The sequence below is a fragment of the Coenobita brevimanus genome, chromosome 101, assembly GCF_032717465.1.
Source record: "Coenobita brevimanus isolate Jiangsu-jjx chromosome 101, ASM3271746v2, whole genome shotgun sequence".
NCBI lineage: Eukaryota > Metazoa > Arthropoda > Malacostraca > Decapoda > Coenobitidae > Coenobita > Coenobita brevimanus.
Genome location: NC_137054.1, coordinates 40,228,229 through 40,253,228, shown reverse-complemented (window position 1 = coordinate 40,253,228; position 25,000 = coordinate 40,228,229). Strand labels below are relative to the sequence as shown.

General features: G+C 44.2%; 1 protein-coding gene across 1 annotated transcript in view; it reads right to left on the bottom strand.

Moving 5' to 3' along the window:
• Positions 1–25,000, bottom strand: part of LOC145415128 (carbonic anhydrase-related protein 10-like) — a 716,332-nt gene that overhangs the window by 103,691 nt on the left and 587,641 nt on the right. The window contains exon 8 of the mRNA XM_080284548.1: positions 23,787–23,961. Within this exon, the coding sequence (XP_080140674.1) occupies positions 23,787–23,961 (175 nt within the window). The remainder of the gene's footprint in view (positions 1–23,786; positions 23,962–25,000) is intronic.

Sequence of the window (25,000 nt, the reverse complement as noted above, 5' to 3'; positions counted from 1 at the left end):
AGAATACGATAAAGAACATGCCATTGTTCCGAAGGGGTGAAGAGGTGTCCCTAAGAGATGCACTGGTCGTTTGGCAGCGACTGGACCCTCTGCTCACTTATATTTCATCTTACTGTTGCTATTACCATCATCATCATCCTAATCTTCATCATCATCACCACCACCATCATCAACATTATTACCATCACCATCATAACCTTTCTTTTCCCACCTAAGGATGAGGTAAAGGGTGAGGTAGGGTCTAGAAAGATGGAAAGCACGAAAGGTCAACAACACGCTCAGTGAAATGAGCCAGGCACACATTCACCAACCATTCATAGGAAGGCCCAACTTAACCTCACCAATAAAACCATCTGCACATCTAAGTTCACGTTATCAAAGCCATAAAAATCTGTGTATGTAATAATGCATCTTATTTTACATGCAAACACTGACATAAGAGAACGATGGTTATCTACTGACCAGCACTTATATTCATCAGTAGTGTCATCTGAGTGAACTACAGGCCACTACTCTGTGCAAAGTAATATGTAGGGAACGCTAAGAACATCCTCAGTAACTACACTATAATGAATATAAAGAATATTTTTCAATAACTGTCGTTTCCAGCAAAAGTTTTTATTCAAATCTTGAACCGTAACAAGATATAACACATGAAGAGCATCATCAGCATTATTATTACCCCCGCCAAGCAGGTTATGCTTCACCCTGCGTTGGTTTGTTTGCTTCTGTCAGTCCGTTAGCGGGATTACTCAAAACGTTATGAATGGATTTTGATGAAATTTTGTGGAAGGGTGGGCAATGGGCCAAGGAAAAAAATTATTAAATTTTGGGCCGGATCCGGATGCGGATCCGGAGTATCTTGAACAATATCTCCAAAAGTTCTTAATGAATTTCAATGAAAATTTGTGGAAAGGTATGCCACGGACCAAGAAAGAACTGATTAAATTTGGGGGAATATCCGGATCCGGATCCAGGAATACTCAAAAAGATATGAACGGATTTCAATAAAATTTTGTAAAAGGGTGGGCCATGGGCGAAGGAAGAAAGCATTAAGTTTTGGGGTGGATCCGGTTCCTGTTCCAGAGCATCCTGCACAGTATCTCCAATAGTTATCAATGAATTTCTGTGAAATTCTGTAGAAGGTTGGGTCATGGACCAAGAAAGAAGTGATTACATTTGGCGGCGTATCCGGGTCCAGATCAGGATCCTATATCCAAGGGCCCGGGTCCGGATCCGTTTTAATGGCAATGGCGTTGGCAGAGGTATGCGCTCTCTGAGCGTTTACTAGTTATTATCATTATTAGTGTTGTTATTATTATTATTATTATTATTATTATCATTATTATTATTATTATTATCATCATTATCATCATTATTATAATAATAATAATAATAATTATTATTATTATTATTATTATCATTATTATTATTATAATCATTATTATTATTATCATCATTATTATTATTATTATTATTATTATTAATATTTCTATTATTATTAATACCATATGAGAGAGGGGGGTGTGGGTTGGGAGCAGGGCAGTGAAATGGCGGGGGACAGGGCGACTTGGAGGCGATTTGTTTGTGGCCACCCCAAACGGGATTGAGGCGTCTGGCAATAGATAGATAGATAGATTAATACCAGCCGCGATAGCAAACCTGGTATTGTTTTCAGTTTGTCTGTCTGTTTGTTAGCACGATAACTTCGCAACCGCTCAAGATATCAAAAAATGTTACGGGTGTGTAGTAGGGGAAAAAATCTCCTACGAGTTCGAAATTGGTGAAAATAGGTTAAGTTGTGTGTGTCTGTTACCACGATAACTTAACCGCTCAAGCTTTCATCACAAAATTTTACAGGTGTGTAGTAGGGATGAAAATCTACGAGTTCGAAATTGATGAAAGTAGGTCAATGTTAAGGGATTATTCCGAGCCGCGCTAGATGTGTATCGGCTTGCGGCTGGTGTCATTCCCCTTGGGAAGCCTCTAGTTATTATTATTATTATTATTATTATTATTATTATTATTATTATTATTATTATTATTATCATTATTATTACTATTATTATTATTACTACTATTATTATTTTTATCATACTTATTATTATTGATGTTATTTTTATTATAGTAGAAAAATTGGCACTTTCCCGGTTTCATTATTCTGATCCTAGTTTCACAGTGACATGGGCAGTGGCATGGACGATATTAACCCTATCATGTTCTGATCAGTGTTAGTACTCCACCTTCTAACACTGATGATCTTACCTATACAAGAAAAGCAGTTGTGCCTGTGTGTGTGTGTGTGTGTGTGTGTGTGTGTGTGTGTGTGTGTGTGTGTGTGTGTGTGTGTGTGTGTGTGTGTGTGTGTGTGTGTGTGTGTGTGTGTGTGTGTGTGTGTGTGTGTGAAAACTTACAAGCCATCCTGCTGGTGGTCCAAACTTGGTGGTCGGATAGATAGGATGGTGGGTGGGAGGATGGTTTGATAGGTTGGGTGGGCAGGGTATGTGGACTGATAATGTGAGTGGAGTGGGTGAGGTGAGTGAAGTTGGTGGGGTGAGTGGATGGGTGGGTGGACAGGCAGGGTAGATGAGTGGGTAGGTGGACTTTGTGGGTGGGTGGGTGGCAGGGTAGATGAGTGAGTAGGTGGACTTTGTGGGTGGGTGGGTGGCAGGGTAGATGAGTGGGTAGGTGGACTTTGTGGGTGGAGGAGTGGGTGTATATCCGGCTTCCCAAAGGACAAGACAGGGGATGCTTACTACACTGGGTGAATGGGCGGATATGTAGGTTAGATTTGGGTGCAGGTGGGAAAATAAGTCCAATAGAGAAAAGGTTCATGGCGCAAATAGGTCCATGGCTGGAATACGTCCTTGTGGGAAAACAAGTCCATGGGGGAATATACCCTAGAAAGAAATGGGATCAAGTGAAACCCTAAGTGCAATGAATAAAAGAAGTTCTTGTAGGAAATATGTTCATGGAAAAAAAAAATTGGTCTATGCAGGGATTCGATGTGTTTCCATGGCGAGAAAAAAAGGCCCATAGGAAATAGTATGTTGTTCATGGAGAAAAAATAGGTCCATGGGTGAAAAGAGGTCCATGAGTGAAATTAGGCCCATAGGGGAAATGGGTCCATGGGGAAAAACCGGTCCATGAGAAAAATAGGTCCTTGGGAGAAAGTAGGTTAATGGGAATAAAAGTTTTCTATGGGGAAAATACTGTAGGTCTACATGGACAATTGATCTGTGGGTAAAAAAGGTCCAAGAGTTACAAAAAGTCTATCTATCTATTGCCAGACGCTTTAATCGCGTAAGGAGTGGTCACAAACAAATCCCCTCCATGTTGCCCTGTCCCCCGCCATTTCGCTATCTTTCTCCCAGCTCACACCCTCTTCTCTCATATGCCTCCCCACTCCATCCCTCCATCTCATCCTCGGCCTCCTCCTTCCTCTATCCCTTCCACCTCACTCATACCCTCCTCGTTTGTCTGTCGCTCTCCATCCTCTCCACATGGCCAAATCTCCTCAGCGTATTTCTCCTAACGCTTTCTGTCACATCCACATCCACACCACAAAGCTCCTTCTCTACCTCATGTGTCAGTCTGCCTTTCCATGTAACTCCACATGCCCCTTTCAAATAACTCATTGCCACTGCTCTCACTCTTGACTTGTGTTCTTGCAGCAAGGCCCAAGCTTCACTTCCATTCGTTAGAGTTGGTAGCGACTTTTTTACTTCCATACTCGCTTCCCTATTTCTTATCACAGCTTTCAAAGAACCAGCAACCTTTCTTCTCTGTTGTACCCTTTCAAGCACTTCATCCTCCAAACCTCCATCCCTACTCATCACACTACCCGGTGTGGGCGTCCATCATCCACTCACTCAATGTAGTGATACTCTCTATTCCAGGGTAACTTTACACTGTGTGACAAGCCAAATGATTTCCTGTTAATCAGGAAATCATTTAATACGTTGGGTAGTAACCTTATAACCAACCAATACGTGTTCCCTGCGTGTAAACAAGTGGGCTGGCGGAGAGTTAGTGCCCCTCTCCGGAAAACAACTAACTAAAAAGACAAGCAAAATACCGGTACCTCAGAAAATAAGTCCATGTGAGAAAAGGGGTCAGTTGGGTGAAAGTGTACCCAACGGTGAAAATAGGTGGGTGGGGAGATCAGGCCTCATGGAGTCATGGGTGTGCTGGGAGACGGGCTTATATGTGTTAGTTCAGGTAAAAATAAGACATAGGACTATGGAAGTATTCATATTGGTACAATGAACCATATCACGTCGGGACAACTCTAGTGTTCTGTTCCAGCTCACGCCAGACAATTTTTTTCAACTGAAAATGAGTCATAGAGGAGTGGGTGTCAATCGCCTCAGTCCAATGCATTCGTTAAACTTGGCCACCTAAGATGAAATTATTCAGAGCAGAGAATACCTCTTTTAAATCAAGCGGGTAACTAAGGAAATGGCGAACATTTCCAGATGGAAAGTCTCTACAAAACCAGGTTGTATCGTGTGGCGGAAACGGAAGCCTCCCCGTCATTACACACACACACACACACACACACACACACACACACACACACACATACCAATCAGCCCTACCTCATGCACTCCGTCACTTGCCCTCTCACATCCAACATAACTTCTAACTCTCTCTCGTCAAGCCGCCATCACTAAGTGGTGACATGTAGAGGTGTATGGTATGTAGGAGGACTGCTGGGCCTTGATAGCAGGCTGTGAAGCCTATGCCCAGAGTCGGACACATAAAAAAAAAAAAAAAAAAAAAAAAGTGTTATCCTCCTCCTCATCATCATCATCATCATCATCATCCTATTTCCCACTGTCATATCCACCATTATCACATTACCAAATTAACCCGTACAAGGTCTTTAAGCGTTGCCAATCCTGTGTGTACGAGAGGCATCACTACCTGAATAAAACCACTGGGCTCCGGTAAAACTATATCAAAGTAGGTGTGACAGTATTAAGGGAAGCGTACTTTCACTGAAGGAGTTAACCACGATGACAGTTTTGCCAGTATGTTTAGCTACGACGAGACCATTTGATTCAGCGTAGGAGAACGTGTGGTGGTAAAAGGGATAATGGACACTGCCTGTATCACTCCAAGGTGGAAAATACAACATAATTACCCTGTGCTGGAGAGATTTACCTGGGGACAGAGAGATTTACTATAAGTGAAAAGTAAATCGTCTGCCTGAATGAGTTAATCCCTTCACTCAGAGGATTCTTGGCTGAGGTGAATGCAGTTGTCTGGAGGCGGCCAGGAGAGAAGGAATTATAACAGAGAGAGAGAGAGAGAGAGAGAGAGAGAGAGAGAGAGAGAGAGAGAGAGAGAGAGAGAGAGCTGGCAGTGAAGGGGTGGGAGGGTCATGTCCCCTCCCTCATAAATATCTGAACACATAATCTACCAATTTTCCCAGCCAGTAGAAAGACAGAGAAAAGGTCAGAGTGTGTCGCGTGTGGAGGGGAAGGGGGAGGGGACAACCTTTTCAGCTATTCTCATCGCTGCAATCACCTCCAGTTCGAAAAGCTTCTCCAAAAGTTGAATGTCGTGTAGAGGCGGCAAGAAAGCAGCGTAAATGACATCCAAGGTGGGAGGGTGTTAAATAAAACCACTCGCCCTTCGTCCTCCTAATAGTCTCTCTCTCTAACTCTCTCTCTCTCTCTCTCTCTCTCTCTCTCTCTCTCTCTCTCTCTCTCTCTCTGAAAACGTACTTCTTATTCCAGTCTTATTAACTAGAGACAATTCAGGTAAGGATAGACTTTCATTACTGGAGAGATTACACACATCATAGCCTTCATTTACCCCTTCTGTGCAAGAGATCTCTCCTAAACTGGTCCAAATCGTCAAACAATAGCTGAAGTAAACTTAAAGATTGTTAAACATCTCCAGTGGAATTTAAGATGGTCTGTCATAAATGACTTTGTGTCATAAAAGACTGTGTAGGTTCCTTTGTGGTTGAGTTATATATATATTTTAGATTTTGGGACGAGCGGTTTTTATATCTTGGAGTAGCTTCCCATTTGTCATGTAGTGACAGGAGAGGTAAAGAATAGTATGGGACTATTTTTATTTGTCTTGGAAATATTAACAAGTCTCTCACACAGAGCGTAAGTATAGAGTCCCGTCCCGCTATCTATCTCTCTGTCTGTCTCTCTCTCAAATTGCCAAGCCCTTCTCACTGTGACCTGTCTCTTCTGAGGCCTGTCTCCTTCTCGACCTGCCTGTTCGGTGGCTAACCTCCCTTTGAGCTCTCTTTCCTAAATTCTGGTGTAGCAGGGGTGTGTCACGTGTGTTCCTCGTGGATGGAAAGTTCTAGCAGCCTGTGTGTGAGTATGTGTGTATATGTGTGTGTAGGGTTACTAGGTCTTTGTTCAAGAGAGGACTGCTGACAGCTAACTGCATCATCTCCTTACTGGCCGCTGTCATCAGCTTTCCTCAGTGTAACTTGCAAACTCATTTCCTTTTCCCAGGCTCGCAGAGGGCTGTCTATCTATTATGATTTGCAATTATAATATGTAGTCCCACAGGTCTCCACAAGGCTGCCGTGCTGATATGACTAATGAGCATAAAAAGAGCACAGGATTCGACAACTTTTGTTTATATGGACTGACATTTCACCTCATAATTTCCTTTAAAAAAATAAATATAAATCACTAAGAGGGTGCAACACCTGCGCTAACCAATTAGTTCAAAGATCGAACACTTGACTTTGTAGCCTTGACCTTCGAGGGAAGGCTCTCAAAAGCAAATTACTTCGTTCTTGCCCAAAAACACTTCCACCAAGTCTGATTCAGATTAGATCCAAATCGTATGAATTGACCATTCCCTGTGACCTTGAATTGTGACCTTGTTCTGTGACACTGAGCTTTGACCGACTGCTCTCAAAATTGAATCTTTTTATCCTTGTCTTGCCCTGAATATTTCCACAAAGTCAGATTGAAAAAAAATAAATATATTTAAACTAACCTTGACATGTGATCTTGAATTTTGACAAATTGTTCTAAAACAGAAAAGGAAAAAAAGGTCAGCTCCATGGCTGATCCTCACTCCTTCACAGTGTTTGATCCAAATCAGATCAGATTTATTATTTATATGCCTCAAACACAGACGCGGTTCGAACTTTGACGTAACCTTCTAACCTTGATTTTTTTCTCTCAAAAGCCAACCCCTTTGTTCTTGTATTATCCACAATCCTGCCACTAAATTTGGTGTAAATCAGATAAACACTTTCAGGTGACCTTCGTAGGTCAGACTATGCTCTGCCATTTTGACCTTTCCCTGTGACATACTCTTCTCAGAAACACTAGGTCAGCCTTTTGGCTGCCCTTCGACACGTCCACCTAATTTGTCTAAAATCAGACAAAAACTGTTTATTTTCTTTACACACACACACACACACACACACACACACACACACACACACACACACACACACACTCAAGAGCGCGCGAGCACTGGCTCGCCTGTCAATACCTAACACCAGCTCTTGCATGGCGAGTCATGAGTATAATAACAAAAACGGTGCCTGAGGGTACTGGACTAAGGAACAATTCAGCCGAGTCTGAAGCAAATCGGTGAAGAAATAAAGGAATGACAGCAAGCTAAAAAGAATTTAGAAAAAGACGAAAAAGGGTAAGGGATTACAGCAGGCCTCCTGACTATGGTGTGGTAACTTACTGAGAAACAGGTAGGTGGTTGCGACCATCATCCACTCACTTGATGTAGTGCTACCTACATCTTCCTTACCCGTTATCATTCTTTTTATGTCCCTGCCCTCCTCTCTTCCTATTTCTCCCATCTTTCCTGTCACTTTTATTGTTTTTCTTTCCTTTACAGGTGGCTTTACATTGAATGGCAAGCCAAATGGTTTCCTGTAATCCATAAAACCATTTACAACGCTGGGTGGTATCCATACAGCCAAACCATACGTGCTCCCTACGTGTCAACAAGTGGATTGGTGGAGGATTAGTGCCCCTCTCCGTCAACCAAATAACTCAAAGTCAAATGGCCACCCCTTACGGGATTATGACGTCTGGCAATAGATAGATAGACAGATAGACGTCATTGAACTAAAGGACGATAAAAATTCATATACAGTAAGTTATTGTTATGTAACCCTGTAGACGTTCCCTTGTGCTATTAAGTACCCTCAGCATGCTGCACACAAAAGCTATTAGTGTAAAGCTGATTGGCTCGTTTCCCCCAGTTTAGCGTATCAGTTGTATGGGAGACGTAATGATATTCTGCAACATATCCCTGACCTGCAGTGGTGGCACCTGCATATAGAAAGAAAGGCGACGGAAAGAGTAATCAAACTCTATCATACAAATAAAGGCTGAAAAGAAGGGAGAGAGAAGTATTTCAGGGATGGAGAGCAGCCGACAATTAATTTGGTAACAATTATAATAAAATATAAGTGAAAGAATTACGTAGAGACGACAGGCCCAGGATATTGTTTCTTTTTAAATCTCATACACCGAAGCGGCAGTTCCCGGTGTATGTGAAGGAAGGCAGTGTTTACATCCAGTGAAAAGGAACAAACAAATGACACTCGACTCCCTTATTACGCAGCCCACCCAGCCCCAGGCGTAGGCAGGGAGGGGCAGGGGGAGGGAGGGGGAGATAAAAGAGAGAAGATAGGCGAGGAGAGGAGGAAGGAGGGACCAGCGGGGGGAGGGAGGGAGAAGAAAAGCCGAGGAGAAAGGGAGGGAGGCAGAGAGGAAGCCGAAAAGGGAGGGAAGGAGGGAGGGAGGGAGATAAAGGGGGAGGGGATGAGACGGAGAAGAAAAGCCAAAAAGGAAGAGGAAGAGAGAGAGAGAGAGAGAGAGAGAGAGAGAGAGAGAGAGAGAGAGAGAGAGAGAGAGAGACAGACAGACAGACAGACAGAAACAGAGAGAGAGACAGACAGACAGAGAGACAGAAAGAGAGAGAGAGAAGGGGGATGGCGGGGGAGGGGAGAGTCAAGAGAAGGCGGGACGATAGAGGAGAGAGGGAGGAATGGACCTGGGGGAAGGCTGTTGTAAGAGGCTGAAGAAACTGGACGAAAAGAGAGGAAGAGAAGAGGGAAGGAGGAAGAGAAAATTACAGCTGCAAAGAACGAAGAAGAGAATATGCATGGAGAGAGAGGGAGGGAAAGAAGAGAAAATAGGAAGAGTAAGCAGGAAAAGGAGAGAAGATGAATGAAACTGGAAGGAGAGAAGGGAGGGAGGGAGGGAGAGGAGATATGGGGGGAGTGAACACTGAAAAAGAGACAAAGGAAAGAAGGGAGGAAGGAATGGAGGAAAGATAGCGATAGAACGAAAATCAGTTGAGGAATGAAGGTAGAAATGAAGGAAGGGAGAGAAAAAAAGGAAGATGGATGGATGGATGGCAACTGAGAGATGTAGACTAGAAAAGGGAAAAAGGATGAAATATAAGGAGAGAACGACTGAGCGAGGGAGAGAGAGAGCGTGTCTGAGGCGAGAGGGAATCAGGGAGAAGAGATATGCAGATAAACTAGGGAGAGAACATGAATGAAGGGAGGGGACGAGGGGAGAGGGAAGCAGGGAGACATGATGAATGAAAAGAGAGAGGAGAGAGAGAGAGAGAAAGAGAGAGAGAGAGAGAGAGAGAGAGAGAGAGAGAGTTAAGGAGGGAGAGGAAGAGAGAATCCACGACCTTGCCTCCGGAGTTGTATGGGGTTACGTTCGTTGAGGAGGAAGGGTAGGCAGTGAGGGTTAGGCAGAGGTAGCAGTGAAGGTGAGGTAGGCAGTAAGGGTTAGGCAGAAGTAGCAGTGAAGGTGAGGTAGGCAGTGAGGGTTAGGCAGAGGTTGCAGTGAAGGTGAGGTAGGCAATGAGGGTTAGGCAGAGACAGGCAGTGAGGATGAGGTTGCAGTGAGGGTGAGGCAGGTAGTGAGGGTGAGGTAGACAGCGAGCGTGAGGTAGATAGTGAAGGTGAAGTAGGCAGTGATGGTGAGGTAGATAGTGATGGTGAGGAAGGCAGTCAGGGTGAAGTAGATAATGAGAGTGAGGTAGACTGTGAGGGTGAGGTACGCAGTGAGGGTGAGGTTGGCAGTGAGGGTGAGGTTGATAGTGGGGGTGAGGTTGGTAGTGGGGGTGAGATTGGCAGTGATGGTGAGTTGGTAGTGAGAGTGAGGTTGGTAGTGAGGGTGAGGTAGGTGGTGATGATGGGTTTGGTAGTGAGGGTGAGGCAGGAATTGAGGATGACGTTGGTAGTGAGGGTGAGGTAGGCAGTGAGGGTGATGTAGGCAGTGAGGGTGAGGTTGGCAGTGAAAGTGAGGTTGGTAGTGAGGGTGAGGTTGGTAGTGAGAGTGAGGTAGGCAGTGATGGTAGGGTTGGCAGTGATGGTGAGATAGGAAGTGAGAGTGAGGTAGGCAGTGATGGTGAGGCAGGCAGTGAGGGTGAGGTAGGCAGTGAGGGTGAGGTTGGCAGTGATGGTAGGGTTGGCAGTGATGGTGAGATAGGAAGTGAGAGTGAGGTAGGCAGTGATGGTGAGGCAGGCAGTGAGGGTGAGGTAGGCAGTGAGGGTGATGTTGGTAGTGAGGGTGAGGTTGGTAGTGATAATGAGGTTGGTTGTGAGGGTGAGGTAGCAGTGATGGTGAGGTAGGCAGTGATGGTGAGGTAGGCAGTGATGGTGAGGTTGGCAGTGATGGTGAGGTTGGCAGTGATGGTGAGGTTGGCAGTGATGGTGAGGTAAGCAGTGATGGTGAGGTTGGCAGTGATGGTGAGGTTAGTAGTGAGGATGAGGTTGGCAGTGAGGGTGAGGTTAGTAGTGAGGATGAGGTTGGCAGTGATGGTGAGGTAGGCAGTGAGGGTGAGGTAGATAGTGAGGGTGAGGTAGGCAGTGAGGGTGAGGTAGATAGTGAGGGTGAGGTAGGCAGTGAGGGTGAGGTAGGCAGTGAGAGTGAGGTAGGCAGTGATGGCGAGGTAGGCAGTGATGGTAAGATAGGCAGTGAGGGTGATGTAGTGAGGGTGAGGTAGATAGTGAGGGTGAGGTAGGCAGTAAGGGTGAGGTAGATAGTGAGGTTGTTTGTTGTTAATCAACCCTTGTCTGTCTGGCCGAGCAGAACCATCAACCACAGGCAAGCAACCTCCCCTGCAGTGCCGCCCTGTGCTGCGAATCACTGTCCTCTCGCAGGGAGAGATGGAGGTACTGAGAGAGAGAGAGAGAGAGAGAGAGAGAGAGAGAGAGAGGGGGAGAGAGAAAGGGGAGGGGGCAAGGAGGGTTGTTGGGATGATGAGGGTGTCGGCAGTGAGGGTGATGATGGAGAGACAGAATCATAAGTAGTGAGCATCTGTGAGGGCGGTAGATAGTTAATGAGGCAGGTAGATTAAGACAGTGAGAGGCACAGACGGAGTCACTGAACTAAGAACAGAGTCGATGAGGGTGGCTGAGAAAAAACTAAGTGAGGGAGGAAGAGAAAATGTCAGTTGGGAAGTTACAGAGTCAGTGAGGAAGCTAGAGAAGGAACAAGTTAGGGAAGTGGAGAGAGAGAGAGAGAGAGATGGAGGGTGCAGTGATTCATACCTGCAGGGCAGTCTCTCCTCTCAGACTGTAATGGCGGCACAGAAAAAGAGGCATATTGAGTCCTCTTCAAACCTGCTGCATAAAAACAAACATAGGCGTGTGGCAGAGTGCAATGAAGTGCTGGGGGGTGGGGGGACAGAGTGAAGTGTTATGTGTGTGGCAAAGTGAAGTGTTGGGTCTGTGTGGCAAAGTACGGGGGAAGTGCTGTATATGTGTCAGTGAAGTGTTAGGTGTGTGGCAAAGTGAAGTGTTGGGTCTGTGTGGCACAGTACGGGGGAAGTGCTGTATGTGTGTCAATGACGTGTTAGGTGTACATAATAAAGTCTTATGTATCTGAGGTAGAGTGAGAGTGTGTGTGTGTGTGTGTGTGTGTGTGTGTGTGTTTCTGTCGCTCGCGCGCACACGTGACCCAGTGTGTGTCAGAGAGAAGTGTTTTTTTTGTGTGTTTTCAACCCCAGTTTCTCTGGAAAATCAGACCCATCAGCCACAAGCAGGCAGCCACCCCTGCTGGGCAGTCCTGTGCACTGAATCGATGTTCCCTTGCGGATGACAGCGCCTCGTTGTGGCAAGGCGCGGGAAAAAGTGTGGAGGTTTGGTTCCTGGGTGAATGCTGCATTTGCCTCTCTCCATCCAGTTAACAGAGGCACCATAGTATGTCCAACTTCACCCAGTGATCAGATTAAATGGTTACCACCCAACGTGATAGATTGTTTCACGCATTACGGAAAACCATTAATCTTATCACTCAGTGTAGAGCCACCTCATGGAAAGAAGAGCAACAAGAAGTGGTGCCAGGACACAGCAAACCCGTCCCTGCCAGCCATTTCAGTGGTGACGTATAAACACAACAGGATATCTAGTCAAATATGTCACATATCAAATTTGGAGTAAATTGGGTGAAAATTTACGATTTTATGCCCATTTGAAATTTTAGGCCCGGCCCACCTGTCACTGACCCCCATACCTCTAAGTGGGGGATGATCCCCCTGTTGTAATGAGACATGTTACTGAATGCAGATTTGAAACATGCACTTTTAGGTTATGGTTTCATGTCGATATGACGAATTTGAAAAGAATTGTGGAAAAAAAAAAATACCCGTCCTCGTGTTTTTGGGAACCTATAGCCTGGGCCTAGGTCCTATTTGGTTCCAAATTTAATTAAGTGATCAGAAGGTCATAACCCATCAACCTGTAATTTTAGTCAAAATCGCACCAGTAGTTATAGCGTAAAGTTGTTAACAGACAGACACAAACAAACAGACTAACTAACAAACAGACAAGCCGAATGAAAAAAGTACACGTCCCCGAGCCCCTCCGAGGCGGGAACGGGTTATAGAGACAGACAGGAAGTAAAGGGAAAAGTAGGAGTCGAGGACAAAAACAGAAATAGAATGATAAATGTCAAGGAAGAAGTAGGTCAAATAAGTGGATGAAAGTCCCACTATCCACTATTGAGAAGGAAGTGTTTTGTGTGTGTGTGTGTGTGTGTGTGTTCAAAATCTTAGTCCCGTCTTCCCACCGCCCGCCATTATCCCATTCAACACAATGACGTATTATTTTGTATTTTCTTGCTCCTATCAGGCGATCGTATTCACCTTGAATGGGATACTTCGTATTCCAAACACATGGGTTACATAATGTCTTCATTTACCACTTCACATTTACAGGACCTTCGTACCCTAGACAAAACCGTCTGGTGGTTGTCTGAATATATAATTAATACGTCATTGGAGTGAAGAAGTTGTTCTCGCCTCCCCTGCAAAAGAGTAAACCATTTACTGTGAGGCTGACAACACTGATAGGTGTGGTATTGTACAGAACACTGTGCTGAAGCTTATTTGTTCTTTAGGTCATCAGCGTCATCCACCACCTCCACAAATACCATAAGCCACACTTTTGCTTCTGTGTATTTTACCGAAGTTTATTGAAGGAATCGCCTTTGATATTCATGATGTGAACTACATGAAGATCATGTGAACTTCAGTGCTTTAATTTTAAATATATATCCATCAACCCCTCCAACACGATGTAAGCTTCTGTATTTCATTCTTCCTACCACCAGATTATTAGACCCATCTTAGTGAACTGGACAGAGTCTGACGATGCGTGATGTAGCGATCTGGTTTAGGACGTACACAATTTTTTATCCACCTTCGATGAATTGCTAAATGAATGGAATACGAGTATGTGAGGTGAAACGCAGCGTCTGCCTTCTTTGATCGCTCTTGTTGCTGCTTCTGTCATTTTTTAGATAATTCTTGTCATTATCATACACTCACACCAACCATGAGAGCATGATGTGAACACTTCAGAAACCTCAGTGACAGTCAGTATCCCACCATGTGGCTCTGTCCTTCATGCACAGTTCACATACTCCATCAGTTAGTTGGTCTCTCTCTCTCTCTCTCTCTCTCTCTCTCTCTCTCTCTCTCTCTCTCTCTCTCTCTCTCTCATGTTTTATCTAGTGGTTACAATGACTGTTTTTTTGGTGGCTAATTGCTGCATTTCTAGTCGAAAGGAGCATAGTTTAAAATGACCTTTATCAAAGCACATATAACGAAGGGCTGTAATCAAGGTACACAAAATTTTCAGTTGACACGATAAATTCATTGGTGTTAAATATTTCACAATATCTCAGTCGAATTACATGGGAAATGAGGATTAAAAATGTTTTCAGCGGTTTCCAGTCAAATGAAGCACATAATTTCTTCTACCATAGAATAGGAAGCATACGGAGCAAATCAGAAAAAAGCACCACAGTGAGACAGACTCCTACATTAAGAACTTTTAAAACATCGCTTGAGTATGCATCCGGCGTATAATCCCCAGCTTAATCCTCTCGCGGAAGAATCATCAAAAAATCTGTTTGTCTTTCATGCAGCCTACGAGAGATATAGCAGCAGCGGAGCACGTAGACACCCTAATTACTGGCACTTTCATACACAAAGATAGCATAATATTTTAAGTATATTTTAAGTAATCCGTATTAAGTTTCCGTAATAGCTTCTCTATACTGTATGACACTCACCCATTCCGGCCTACCACGAGAACAGGCATTATAATCACAGTCAAATCTATAAGCAGTCGGCCTCTTCTGTGGTTCTTTGTGCTCACTCTCTTGCATATACCACTGTACATATGGTACTTCCCTCTGCCTCTCACCCTCCCTGCCTCCTACCATCCCTACCATCATCCCTCCCACTAACTTACCCATCTTTCCCTTCCATCAGTACATCCTCATCCTCTTCCACCCCTGCCTTTTCCACTTCTAGTAACATTATTCGTCTTCGTTATCTCCATCACACAGCTCATCTTCTGTAAATCATGTTCCCTGAGATTTATTACAGTTGCATGAATCAGATAAACATCCCTAATTTTCCGTTTCTGAACTCCATTTTCCTGTCCCGTTTCTCCATTGTCTTCCTTGTGTCTTCCTCTCTCACCTGTTCGTCTTAATCCCTTTATTACGATGACGCATTTCTTACCTTGTTCCTCGCTTGCTACAAACGATATTAATTAACTTTTAAAAGGCCTCTCGTACTGAAGGCGTTAATGAAATCTGTTTAATTCCCCTCATTCGTAAAGTCTCTCCTAGCTTCATTAAACTCGTCTTTTACCTGTTTTATTATAAAAAGGTGAAAGGCATCATCGTACTGAATGGCATAACTACAGGTGAGACAAAATAATAATTGGGGTTGGAATATATTAATCTTTTCTCCCTTCTCCATCTCTCTTCTCCATCATCTCTCGTTCCCTACCCTTACGTTTCTCCCTCTTCTCCATCTCTCCTCTTCTCTTCTCCATCTCTCCTCTCCATCCTCACACTAACCTCATTTATTTCCCTTCTCCATCGCCTCCCTCCCTTCCATAATTATATTTCCCATCGTCAATGCTCTTTCTCCCTGAAGGCCATTTTATTACTGTTGTACAATTCTCTCTCTCTCTCTCTCTCTCTCTCTCTCTCTCTCTCTCTCTCTCCATCAGTCTATCTATCCATCTGTCTGTCTTTGTCTGTCTATCTATCTATCCATTTATCTAACTATCCATTTATCTATCTACCACTTCATCTTTGTACCCACTTACCTATCTACCCATCTCTCTACATCTCTCTCAGTCTACCTACCTCCCTTCCTTGCCCCCAGCCCCCTACTCACCTCCCCACACCACCCAGTCTTAGGCCTACGGGTACAGTACAGCCCGGCCCCTCCTCAAACTCTCCTCACTTTCACTTTTTATGCCCAACAGATTCCTACTTCTACCACATTTTTTCCAGTCTTCACCACTACCTTCCTTTTCTTCCTGTCCTCCAGTTTTTCTCCTATTTTTTGCCTCTTCACTCTTCTCCATACCTCCAGCTCTCTTCGTTTATTTTCCCTCTCCTATCTTAGTTTTACTCTTTCTCGACGTACTTATTTTTTCCTACATACACCATAGTTCCCCTAGCCCTCTACAGTTTCCTCTTTCCCTCTTCACGTTTCAGTCTTCCCATACATATCCACCTGATTCTGCTTCTTCATAAGTTTATCCTTCTTTCTCTCTGCCTACATTTTCTCACTCTCATTTCCCTTCCCCTTCACCAGATTCGCTCCAGATTTCTCCCCTAATCAATGTATCCCTCCATCCTGCCCTGCATCTCCACAAATTAATCATTCTTTTTCTCCGTCTCCACATAACCATATCACCATGCTCCTTGATTCTGTTCCACTTCATTCCAGTTATCACCATTTCCCTCCATTTCCTTCTTTTTCCATTCCTCTTTATTCCTCCACCATATTATGCGTCTCGCCAGTAACTCAATTTTCATTTTAATATACATCACCCTATCTCTTTATCCCCCCTGTGGCGAGGGGGACAATCTGGCCGCACTATGGGGTGGTACTAATACTCTGCGGCCAGGTTGTGTTAGGAAGAATACTGCCACCGTATTCCCTGCGTGTCGTAAAAGGCGTCTAAAAGGAGCGGGGTGAGGGGACTAAGGACCCCCTCCTCTGTTTTTTAGTTCCTAAAAAGAGACAGGCCAGAGAAAGGGATGGGGAATGGAGTTATCCCCGTACCCTGAAGATTGGGTCTATGAATGTGAGTGGATGTAGTACGATTGAGGCTAAAGGGGAGGAGATTGGGAGAATGTTTGTGAGAAGAAAGTTGGATGTGTTAGCTTTGAGTGAAACGAAGATGATTGGGAAGGGTGAGTCTATGTTTGGAAGTGTGAATGGAAGATTGTCAGGTGTTGATAGAGGAAGGGCAAGAGAAGGTGTGGCCTTGTTAGTGAGTCTGGAAGTACAGCAGTGTGTGATTGAATGGAAGGAGGTGTCATCGAGACTGATGTGGGTGAAAGCGAAATTTGAACGTGAGTTGTGGGTGTTTGTGAGTGTATAATTATGGGCCTGGTAGTGAAAGGGATGAGGAAGATAGGGAATCTTTCTGTAATGATGTTGATGAGTGTCTGCAGAGTTTTGGAGCGAATGTGAATGTGGTAATGATGGGAGATCTGAATGCTAGAGTGGGAAATGCAGCATTTGAAGGTGTAGTTGGTATGCATGGTGTGCCTGGAAGAAATGAAAATGGGGAACAAATTATAGGGATGTGTGTGTGTTGAACGAGAGATGGTGATTGGAAATACGCAGTTTGAGAAGAAAGATATTTATAAGTATACATGGGTGAGAGAGGAGGATGGAAGGGTTGTTGATAGAGCTTTGATGGACTATGTGGTTGTGTCCAGGAATGTAATAGGAAGAGTGTTGGATGTGAGAGTTCTGTGAGGGGAGGGTGGAGGTATGTCTGACCACTACCTGGTGGAGGGAAAGTTAAAAGTAGGTAAGAGATGGGTGAAAGCTAGGAGGGTTAGGTGTGGCAGGGAGGTTTTGAAAGTGAGTGAGTTGGATAGAAGAGAGAAAATGATAGAGTATCAGGAGAAATTGAAAGATGAGTGGAACGCAGTGAAAGATCAGGAAAATGGCAGTGTGGAGGAGGAATGGCATTTGTTTAAGAGTGCTGTGGTGTGTGGTGTGAGACGTGTGGGTAGTGGTGTAAGAAAAGAAAGTGAATGGTGGTACGAGGAAGTAAGTATGGCTGTGGCTGAGAAGAGATGTTCATATGAAGTGTGGCTGCAGAGGAAGGATGAGGTGTCATATGAGAGGTATAAGGAAAAGAGGAATAGGGCGAGAAGGGCTGTGCGTGATGCTAAAGTGGCAGCAGATGAGAGGTGGGGTAGGCGGCTGACAGAGAATTTTCAACAGAATAAGAAAATGTTCTGGATGGAGGTGAAAAGGGTGCGAAAGGGAAGGTCTGGGAAGGAAGAGCGAGTAAAAGCAGAGGATGGAAGGATGTTAATTGAGTTGGATGCAGTAAGGAAGAGATGGGCAGAGCATTTTGAAAGATTGTTAAATGTTGAGGAGGAAAGGGTGGCTGAGATTGTGGTGGTTGGAAGGGTGCAAGGAATACATGTGTTGGGAGAGTTGAATGATTCTTTGATCACGAAGGAGGAAGTGGAGAAGGCAGTAAATGAGATGAAAACAGGGAAAGCTGCAGGTATGGATGGGTGTGCTGTGGAATGCCTGAAGGGTGGTGGAGTGACTATTGTTGACTGGTTAGTAAGACTGTTGAATGTGTGCTTTGTGAAAGGTATGGTGCCAGTTGACTGGGCAAGTGCTTGTATGGTCCTGTTGTATAAAGGCAAGGGTGATAAGTATGAACTTACTAGCTTTAGGGGTATAAGTCTCTTGAGTGTTGTAGGTAAGGTGTATGGTAGAGTGTTAATTATGAGAGTTAGAGAGGGTACACAGGGAGTGATTGGTGATGAGCAGTGTGGCTTTAGGAGAGGGAGAGGATGCGTGGATCAGGTGTTTGCTGTGAGACAAGTGTGTGAAAAGTATTTAGCGAAAGACAAGGATGTGTTTTGGGCATTCATAGATTTAGAGAAAGTGTATGATAGAATTGATAGGGAGGTTTTGTGGACTGTTTTAAGATTGGATGGACTTGATGGTAGGTTACTAAAAAGGGTGAAGAGTTTTTACGTAAATAGTAGAGCGTGTGTAAGAGTGGGAAATGCTGTGAGTGATTGGTTTCCCCTGAGAGTGGGGCTGTGACAGGGATGTGTGATGTCGCCTTGGTTGTTTAATATTAATATGGATGATGTTGTAATGGAGGTGAATGCAAGAGTTTTAGGTGGAGGTCTGAGTCTGGTGAATGTTGATGGTGGAGAGTGGAATCTGAAGCAGCTGCTGTTTGCAGATGATACTGCACTGGTGGCTGATTCAGAGGAGAGATTGAGATAGTTGGTAGAGGAGTTTGGAAGGGTGTGTGAAAGGAGGAAATTGCAATTAAATGAGAATAAGAGTAAAGTGATGAAGTGTACGAGGTTGGTAGATGGTAGGGGGATGAATATAGTTTTGAATGATGAGTTGCTTGAGGAGGTAGAGTGTTTTAAATATTTAGGGTCACATGTTGCTGTGGATGGAAGAATAGATGCAGAAGTGAAGTTTAGAATGAATGAAGTGGGAAAGGTGCTGGGAGGAATGAAAAAGGTGTTTAGATGTTGTTCGCTTAGAATGGATGTAATGAGAATGCTATATGAGGGTGTTGTTGTACCGACTGCGTTATATGGGGCTGAAACATGGAATATAGGTGTGGCAGAGAGGAAAAGTTTGAAGGTAATGGAGATGAGGTGTCTGAGGAGTATGTGTGGAGTGACGCGTATGGATCGAGTGCGAAATGATGAAGTGCGAAGGAGAACTGGAGTTGTTCGGGAGATGGCTGGTAGAGTTGAGCAGAGGGTGTTGCGATGGTTTGGGCATATGGAGAGAATGGATAATGAGCGATTGGTGAAAAAGATAACTAGATCTGATGTGAGAGGTGTAAGGCTGAGAGGAAGACCACGAATAGGATGGATGGACAGTGTGAAGAGAGCACTGGATGTGAGAGGGATGTCTGTTGAGCAAGGAAGAATGGCTGTGCGTGACAGAAATAAATGGAGAGAAATTGTGAATGAATAAATGATGACGCAGCCCTAAGTGGATATTCTCCTGTATTTGGTCTGATCAGCTAGTTAGGTCAGGTGCGGGTAAGGGGACGGGCCTACTATGATGTGGCAGGGGTGAACCAGCTCTGCTGTCGGGCCCTGCTGCGGATGTCACCGATTGCACTGCACAGTTGACCCTTGTGCGGTGTGGTGCGGTGAGGATCTGTCCCTTCTCCCCTTTGGGGCTAAGATGCGAATGAATGTGTTTGAGTGGATGAGTAAATGGGGAGTGTGTCGTCCTGTCTCGGCTACCTCCCTTTCCTTGGGGGAAGCAGCCTAGGTATATAGATAGATAGATCTCTTTATTTTACCCTTCTTGTCTCCTCATTTTCTCTGACTCACTCTACCTCCCTGTCTTCCTTACCTACACCACACCTCTCCAACCCCGTCTGTATTTTCATTTCTCCTTTTCTCTTTCTTTCATTCCGTTACTTTCATATCTCCACAGCCTTCTCCCCCCCCCCCTCTCTCTCTGCCAGTGTATTTCTTCCCCCCCCCTCATCCCTCACCCTGCCCACACCACCCTCCCCCATACACTCCCGCCACACCGCTCACATCACCTCCCATCAATTTCCGGGGTAATATCAACTCTTCTTTTAATATTCATTGCGCCGGTATTGGCACCTCGCTCTTGTGGAATAATATCGCTCACTAATTAACTCGTGTTTTATATATTAATTGGGTACTTAAAATGTAATATGAAGGTCGGCCTAAACCATGAGTAAAACACAAAATACGGATGATAACTTATGTATTCCAGTCCCCCCCCTAATAGGATAAAATTATCTATTCTATCATCCACCTCTTTCTTGCTCCATCAGAAGAATAGTGACACACACAACACTAGGCTATTTTCTCTGGACAGGTGAAGGATAGAGAGAAAAGTCGCTCGTCCTCGAGTGGCACTACAGATGTAAACCCCCTCTGGCAAAATTCGGCGTGGAGTGCCTTTACCCAGTGGACAAGGTTAGATGTATAGCCCAGAAAACCACTGGTGAGGAATTGAAAGACAGTAGGTGACAAGGCCGATCCCCGATGAGCATTATTACTGGCAACTTTAGAAAAACATTGGCCGTGTACGACAGTAGCGATAGATCTCCCAGAAAGCCGTGTATCAGACGCAATCATTAGGTGTGCTGTGTCCTCTCTGATTACTTACACCAAAAATAATCTACAGGTGTTCATGGTACTAAGCCATCTTTCGTTGATGTTAGTGTTATTAGACGTTTTTGTTATCTCAGTGAACATGACTGAGGATTTTTCGATGAACAAAACACATGTGTTGGCTCCTGTACGTATCGTGACAGGAGCTGATGGAGTCCACGGTTTGTTCTTCTCTCCTTCCTTGCCTCCTACTCATGAACCTCCCGTCCTTCTTTCCGTCCTTCCTCTCACAATCTATCCTCCCTCCCAGTGACCATGGAAAGGCAGCTGAGGCTAAGAACGATGGTAAAATTAATGTTGATCTTCTCTTTTCGTCTTTCTCTTTTGGTTTCTTGTTTACTTCCTCCTCTCTGCATGGAGCAGTAAGTGACGTGGCGATTTGATTAATGGTGGTATTTTCCCCTTCACTTCACTTTTCTAGTCTCCCCATACCTGCTGTCCATCCCTGCCCTCCATCCTTCCCTGACCTGAATAATACATCCAGGGAACCATAAAGGAGCAGCTGACAGTAACACAGTTATCTCCCACTACCGCCAGGGGTATTGCAAAAATTATCAGCCTATTTTAGGAACATATTTCCAGGACGGTGTCGCAAGCAGTAGGGAGAGGTTCTCAATGGCCACTCTGGAATCCAGGTCAAAGGTCAACCGGAGTCACGTCTGGTCACTCTCGAGAAGTTAGTTAAAAAGATGTACTTGGTCGATATAATGCAAAAGTAACAACAGGTGAATACTGGAAATATTTTTATGGTTAAATAAAAGATTTAAGTTCTTCATAGTGATGGGATCGTAGAGAGAGAGAGAGAGAGAGAGAGAGAGAGAGAGAGAGAGAGAGAGAGAGAGAGAGAGAAAGAGAGAGAGAGAGAGAAACTGCCTACGAACACTTATGTACACTAATATGTATTATGTTTTGAACAGGCATGTAAAGAAGGAAACCGAAAATCAGAATGCTGTCATGAAATACAGGTAATCACTGAACGAAAAGAAAATCTTGAAGGATTTTTTCAGATGTAATGTACTAAAAATATGAGATGGATAAGACCACTTCTAACAGATACTGGCTGCATCACAAGAGAGGATACAGAAATGCGTTCCATTCTAAATTATCATTTTATCTGTCAATATTTCCTAAGGAAAAACTGGCCGATATCCAGCAAGCGACATCCGTTTTCTCTCTTAGCACTGATAATATTATTAACGTAACAGTTAATATGCAGGATGAAATGTAAGAAATCAACAAGTTAAAGGCTCGAAAGAAGCTAGGAAGACATGGAATGTAGTACCCATTTTCAAGAAGGATAATGGGTCCGCTGCTTCAACCTATCGTCCGATAAGTTTAACATCAACAATGGGGAAAATGCTAGAGTTAGTTACAGCAAAATAACAGCGTCACAGAACACTTGGACCGACTTAAGCAAATAAATAACACAGCATGGGTTCATGAAACGTTGGTCCTGTCTGACGAATTTTTAAAAAATTTTCTCTGACACATATGAAGCTGTAGAAAGCGATAACTTGTCCGACTTTACTGATCTTGCTCTTAGCACAGCATGTCACAGTGTTCCTCAGGGGGGTAAACTGGGATGGTCGAGGCACGGTATAAGTGGGGACATTTAGAAATTGATCGAATCTTGATTAAAAGGGACACAGGCGGAGGTTTACTGTAAATGACGTAGAGTAAATATGGTTGTAGGCTTTATCAACACAAGAGTACTGTTAGTAATTGGATGTCAGAGGTAATGCTACAACTTTATCTTGCACATGTAATGTTTCACTTCTCTTATGTGCAGTTTGGTGTCCGTACGACAGAATTGGCATACATTCCTTAATATATGAGCAATTTTTTTTTTTTTTAATTGATACATTACATATCAAACCTTCATATGAAGGAAATGAAAGGTTACAATTGTATTAAGTGGAATGGTGTCGAGCCAAGGGAGATCTAAGTATTTGCTTAAGTGGATTAACGAATCAAATACAGGATGCTGGTAAGGACTGAAAATTAAGCAGACAAGACAGAAGACACGAAAAATATCAAATCTGAATGGTTTTGTTTCAGTAAAGAGACAGGCAGGAACTGACTTGGAAATAGAAAAAATGATAACTGGAAAATGTTAATCGGCAGTGTTTGTGGTGTCATCGATTGATATTCGGGAACGAGCTTGACAGATTTATGACTGGAAAGAGTTGGGTATCGGATTCGTCCCATTCCCTGAAACCCTGAAGACATCACTGTTGCAGTACTAGTTGTCTTTCTTCCAGGTGTCATGTACGATGACTGTGTTCTTTTCATCTTCCCTATGAAGCTTCCGCGTCAATATATGCACACAGCGTATACTGCCTTCTCATTTTATCCTTCCTACTTTGGATGGAGAGTTTAGTGGGAAGGAGACAGCTTCCTTCTTTGTTATCTTTGTCTTATTTTGTTTGTGTGTATTATGAACTGACAGAAACTGCCTAGAATGGGTCAAGTGGCCTATTGCTGATATAATATCCTCTTTCCTTATGTTCTTATGTTGAAGTAACAGATGTTAGTGAATATTATGTTGGTTCATGCCCACCCACCCCTATCTTCCCTCTCTTTTCTTTCCTTCTTTATTCATCGCCCCCTCCTTCCACGTCTGACCTATTTGTATACAGTATAACCTGCGAGCTCTGGCGGGACGGAAGAGATGACGATTAGCAACGACACACATATTGGTATTACTTCTTTCTTACCTCTACAGTACCCCGCTCTCTCCCTATGATCCCTCCCTCCCTCCGGCTGATCTGTATTTGCAGTACCGGTACATCCAGCGGGCCATTGATGGACAGCTGAGGTGGCGTAATAGTCTCCTCTCTTTCATAATTCTACTTCTTCTCTCCTTACCTCCTCTCCCTTTGTATTTTTTTCGATCCTTACTTGCCTGTCTCCCTTTCTCTACGCTTGGTTCACCTTTATAGTAAACCCTGCAGTCCACAGGTGGATAACTGAAGTAATTATTATTGGTCTCCTCGCCTCTCTTTTCTCTTCCTCCCTCCCTTCCTTCACGCCCTCCCTCCTTCCCTGCCTCACCTGTATAGTACATCCTGCGGGCCATGGATGGACAGTTGAGATGTCGTGAGTTAGTGAAGTCGATGTTTGTCCTGACGGGGCGGTGGTACGCGTGCTGGGTGGGGCGGAAGTTGTTCACCATGCGTGCCTTGGGGCTCTTCCGCGTGCCCTGGTGCAGCTTCCTCAGGGCGTGCAGCTGAGGGGGGAGAACAACACTTTGATTAATACTTGTCGAATGTACAAAGCTCTTTAAACACTTCACTCTGGTGAAGTATTTCCTATTTCAATCAGGTCACCAAAAGACGATTTTTTGAAGGTACAGGGTGGGAGTTTTTGTAATGTAAGAAGTAATGAAAGTCATATCTAACACATCCAGCTGGAAATGTTTCTCCGAAGCTGAATAATATTACTGTGAGATAGTGAAAAAAAAAAAAACACGTCATCAGGCCGTTAAGAGAGTCAATTTTTACTGTCCCAATTTCCCCCAAGAGATCGCCTTGCGATAGAATCGTCTGTGTTATATTCAGGTCCCCATTGTACTGCTGGGTGAACAAGGAGGAACAAACTTTGTCCAAGACTCTGAGCGGTCAGGTAGTCGAAGTCAGGCTATTTCCAGTTTTAAAGATGACATGCTACGAGGACAAGGAGGTAGGATGGAAAGAAAGACAGGGGGAGGTTAGAATGAGGGAGGGAAAGGATGAGCGGCAGACGGGGTAGAGGAAAGACAGGCGGAGACAGGAGTCAGAGGAAGGGGGAGAAGCATCCAAAGGGAGGAGAGAGGTTCTGGATAGAGAAGAGGGAGAACAGGCAAGGGAAGGGAGAAATTACAAGTAACAGGAGGACTCTTGGTTTATTTCGAAGTTTTCCACTGGGGGTAGTCATGCACTCAGACTCCCTGGACTCATTAGCAGATGAGTAAAACCGTCTGGTATTTTTGTCACAGAATGCTGGAACTTTTCCATAAATGAGAGGGTAAATTTTGCCACTAAAAACACTCAGCCATATATATTCACTCTAGTATAATCGTCTTACGTTCGATGGAATATAACACTGAAGCTGTTCTGGCCAAGAGAGCGTTAAAAGTAATTAGGGTAAGAGCATAATCTACGTGGGTCCCACTGGGATGGAAAAAGGGCAGTATAAAGGGGAGGAGAGGAGAGAAGCGTGAGGTAGATGTAAGAAGGAGGGAAAGGAAGATGAGAGAGGAGAGAGATTTGTGAGGGGAAGAGGAAGGC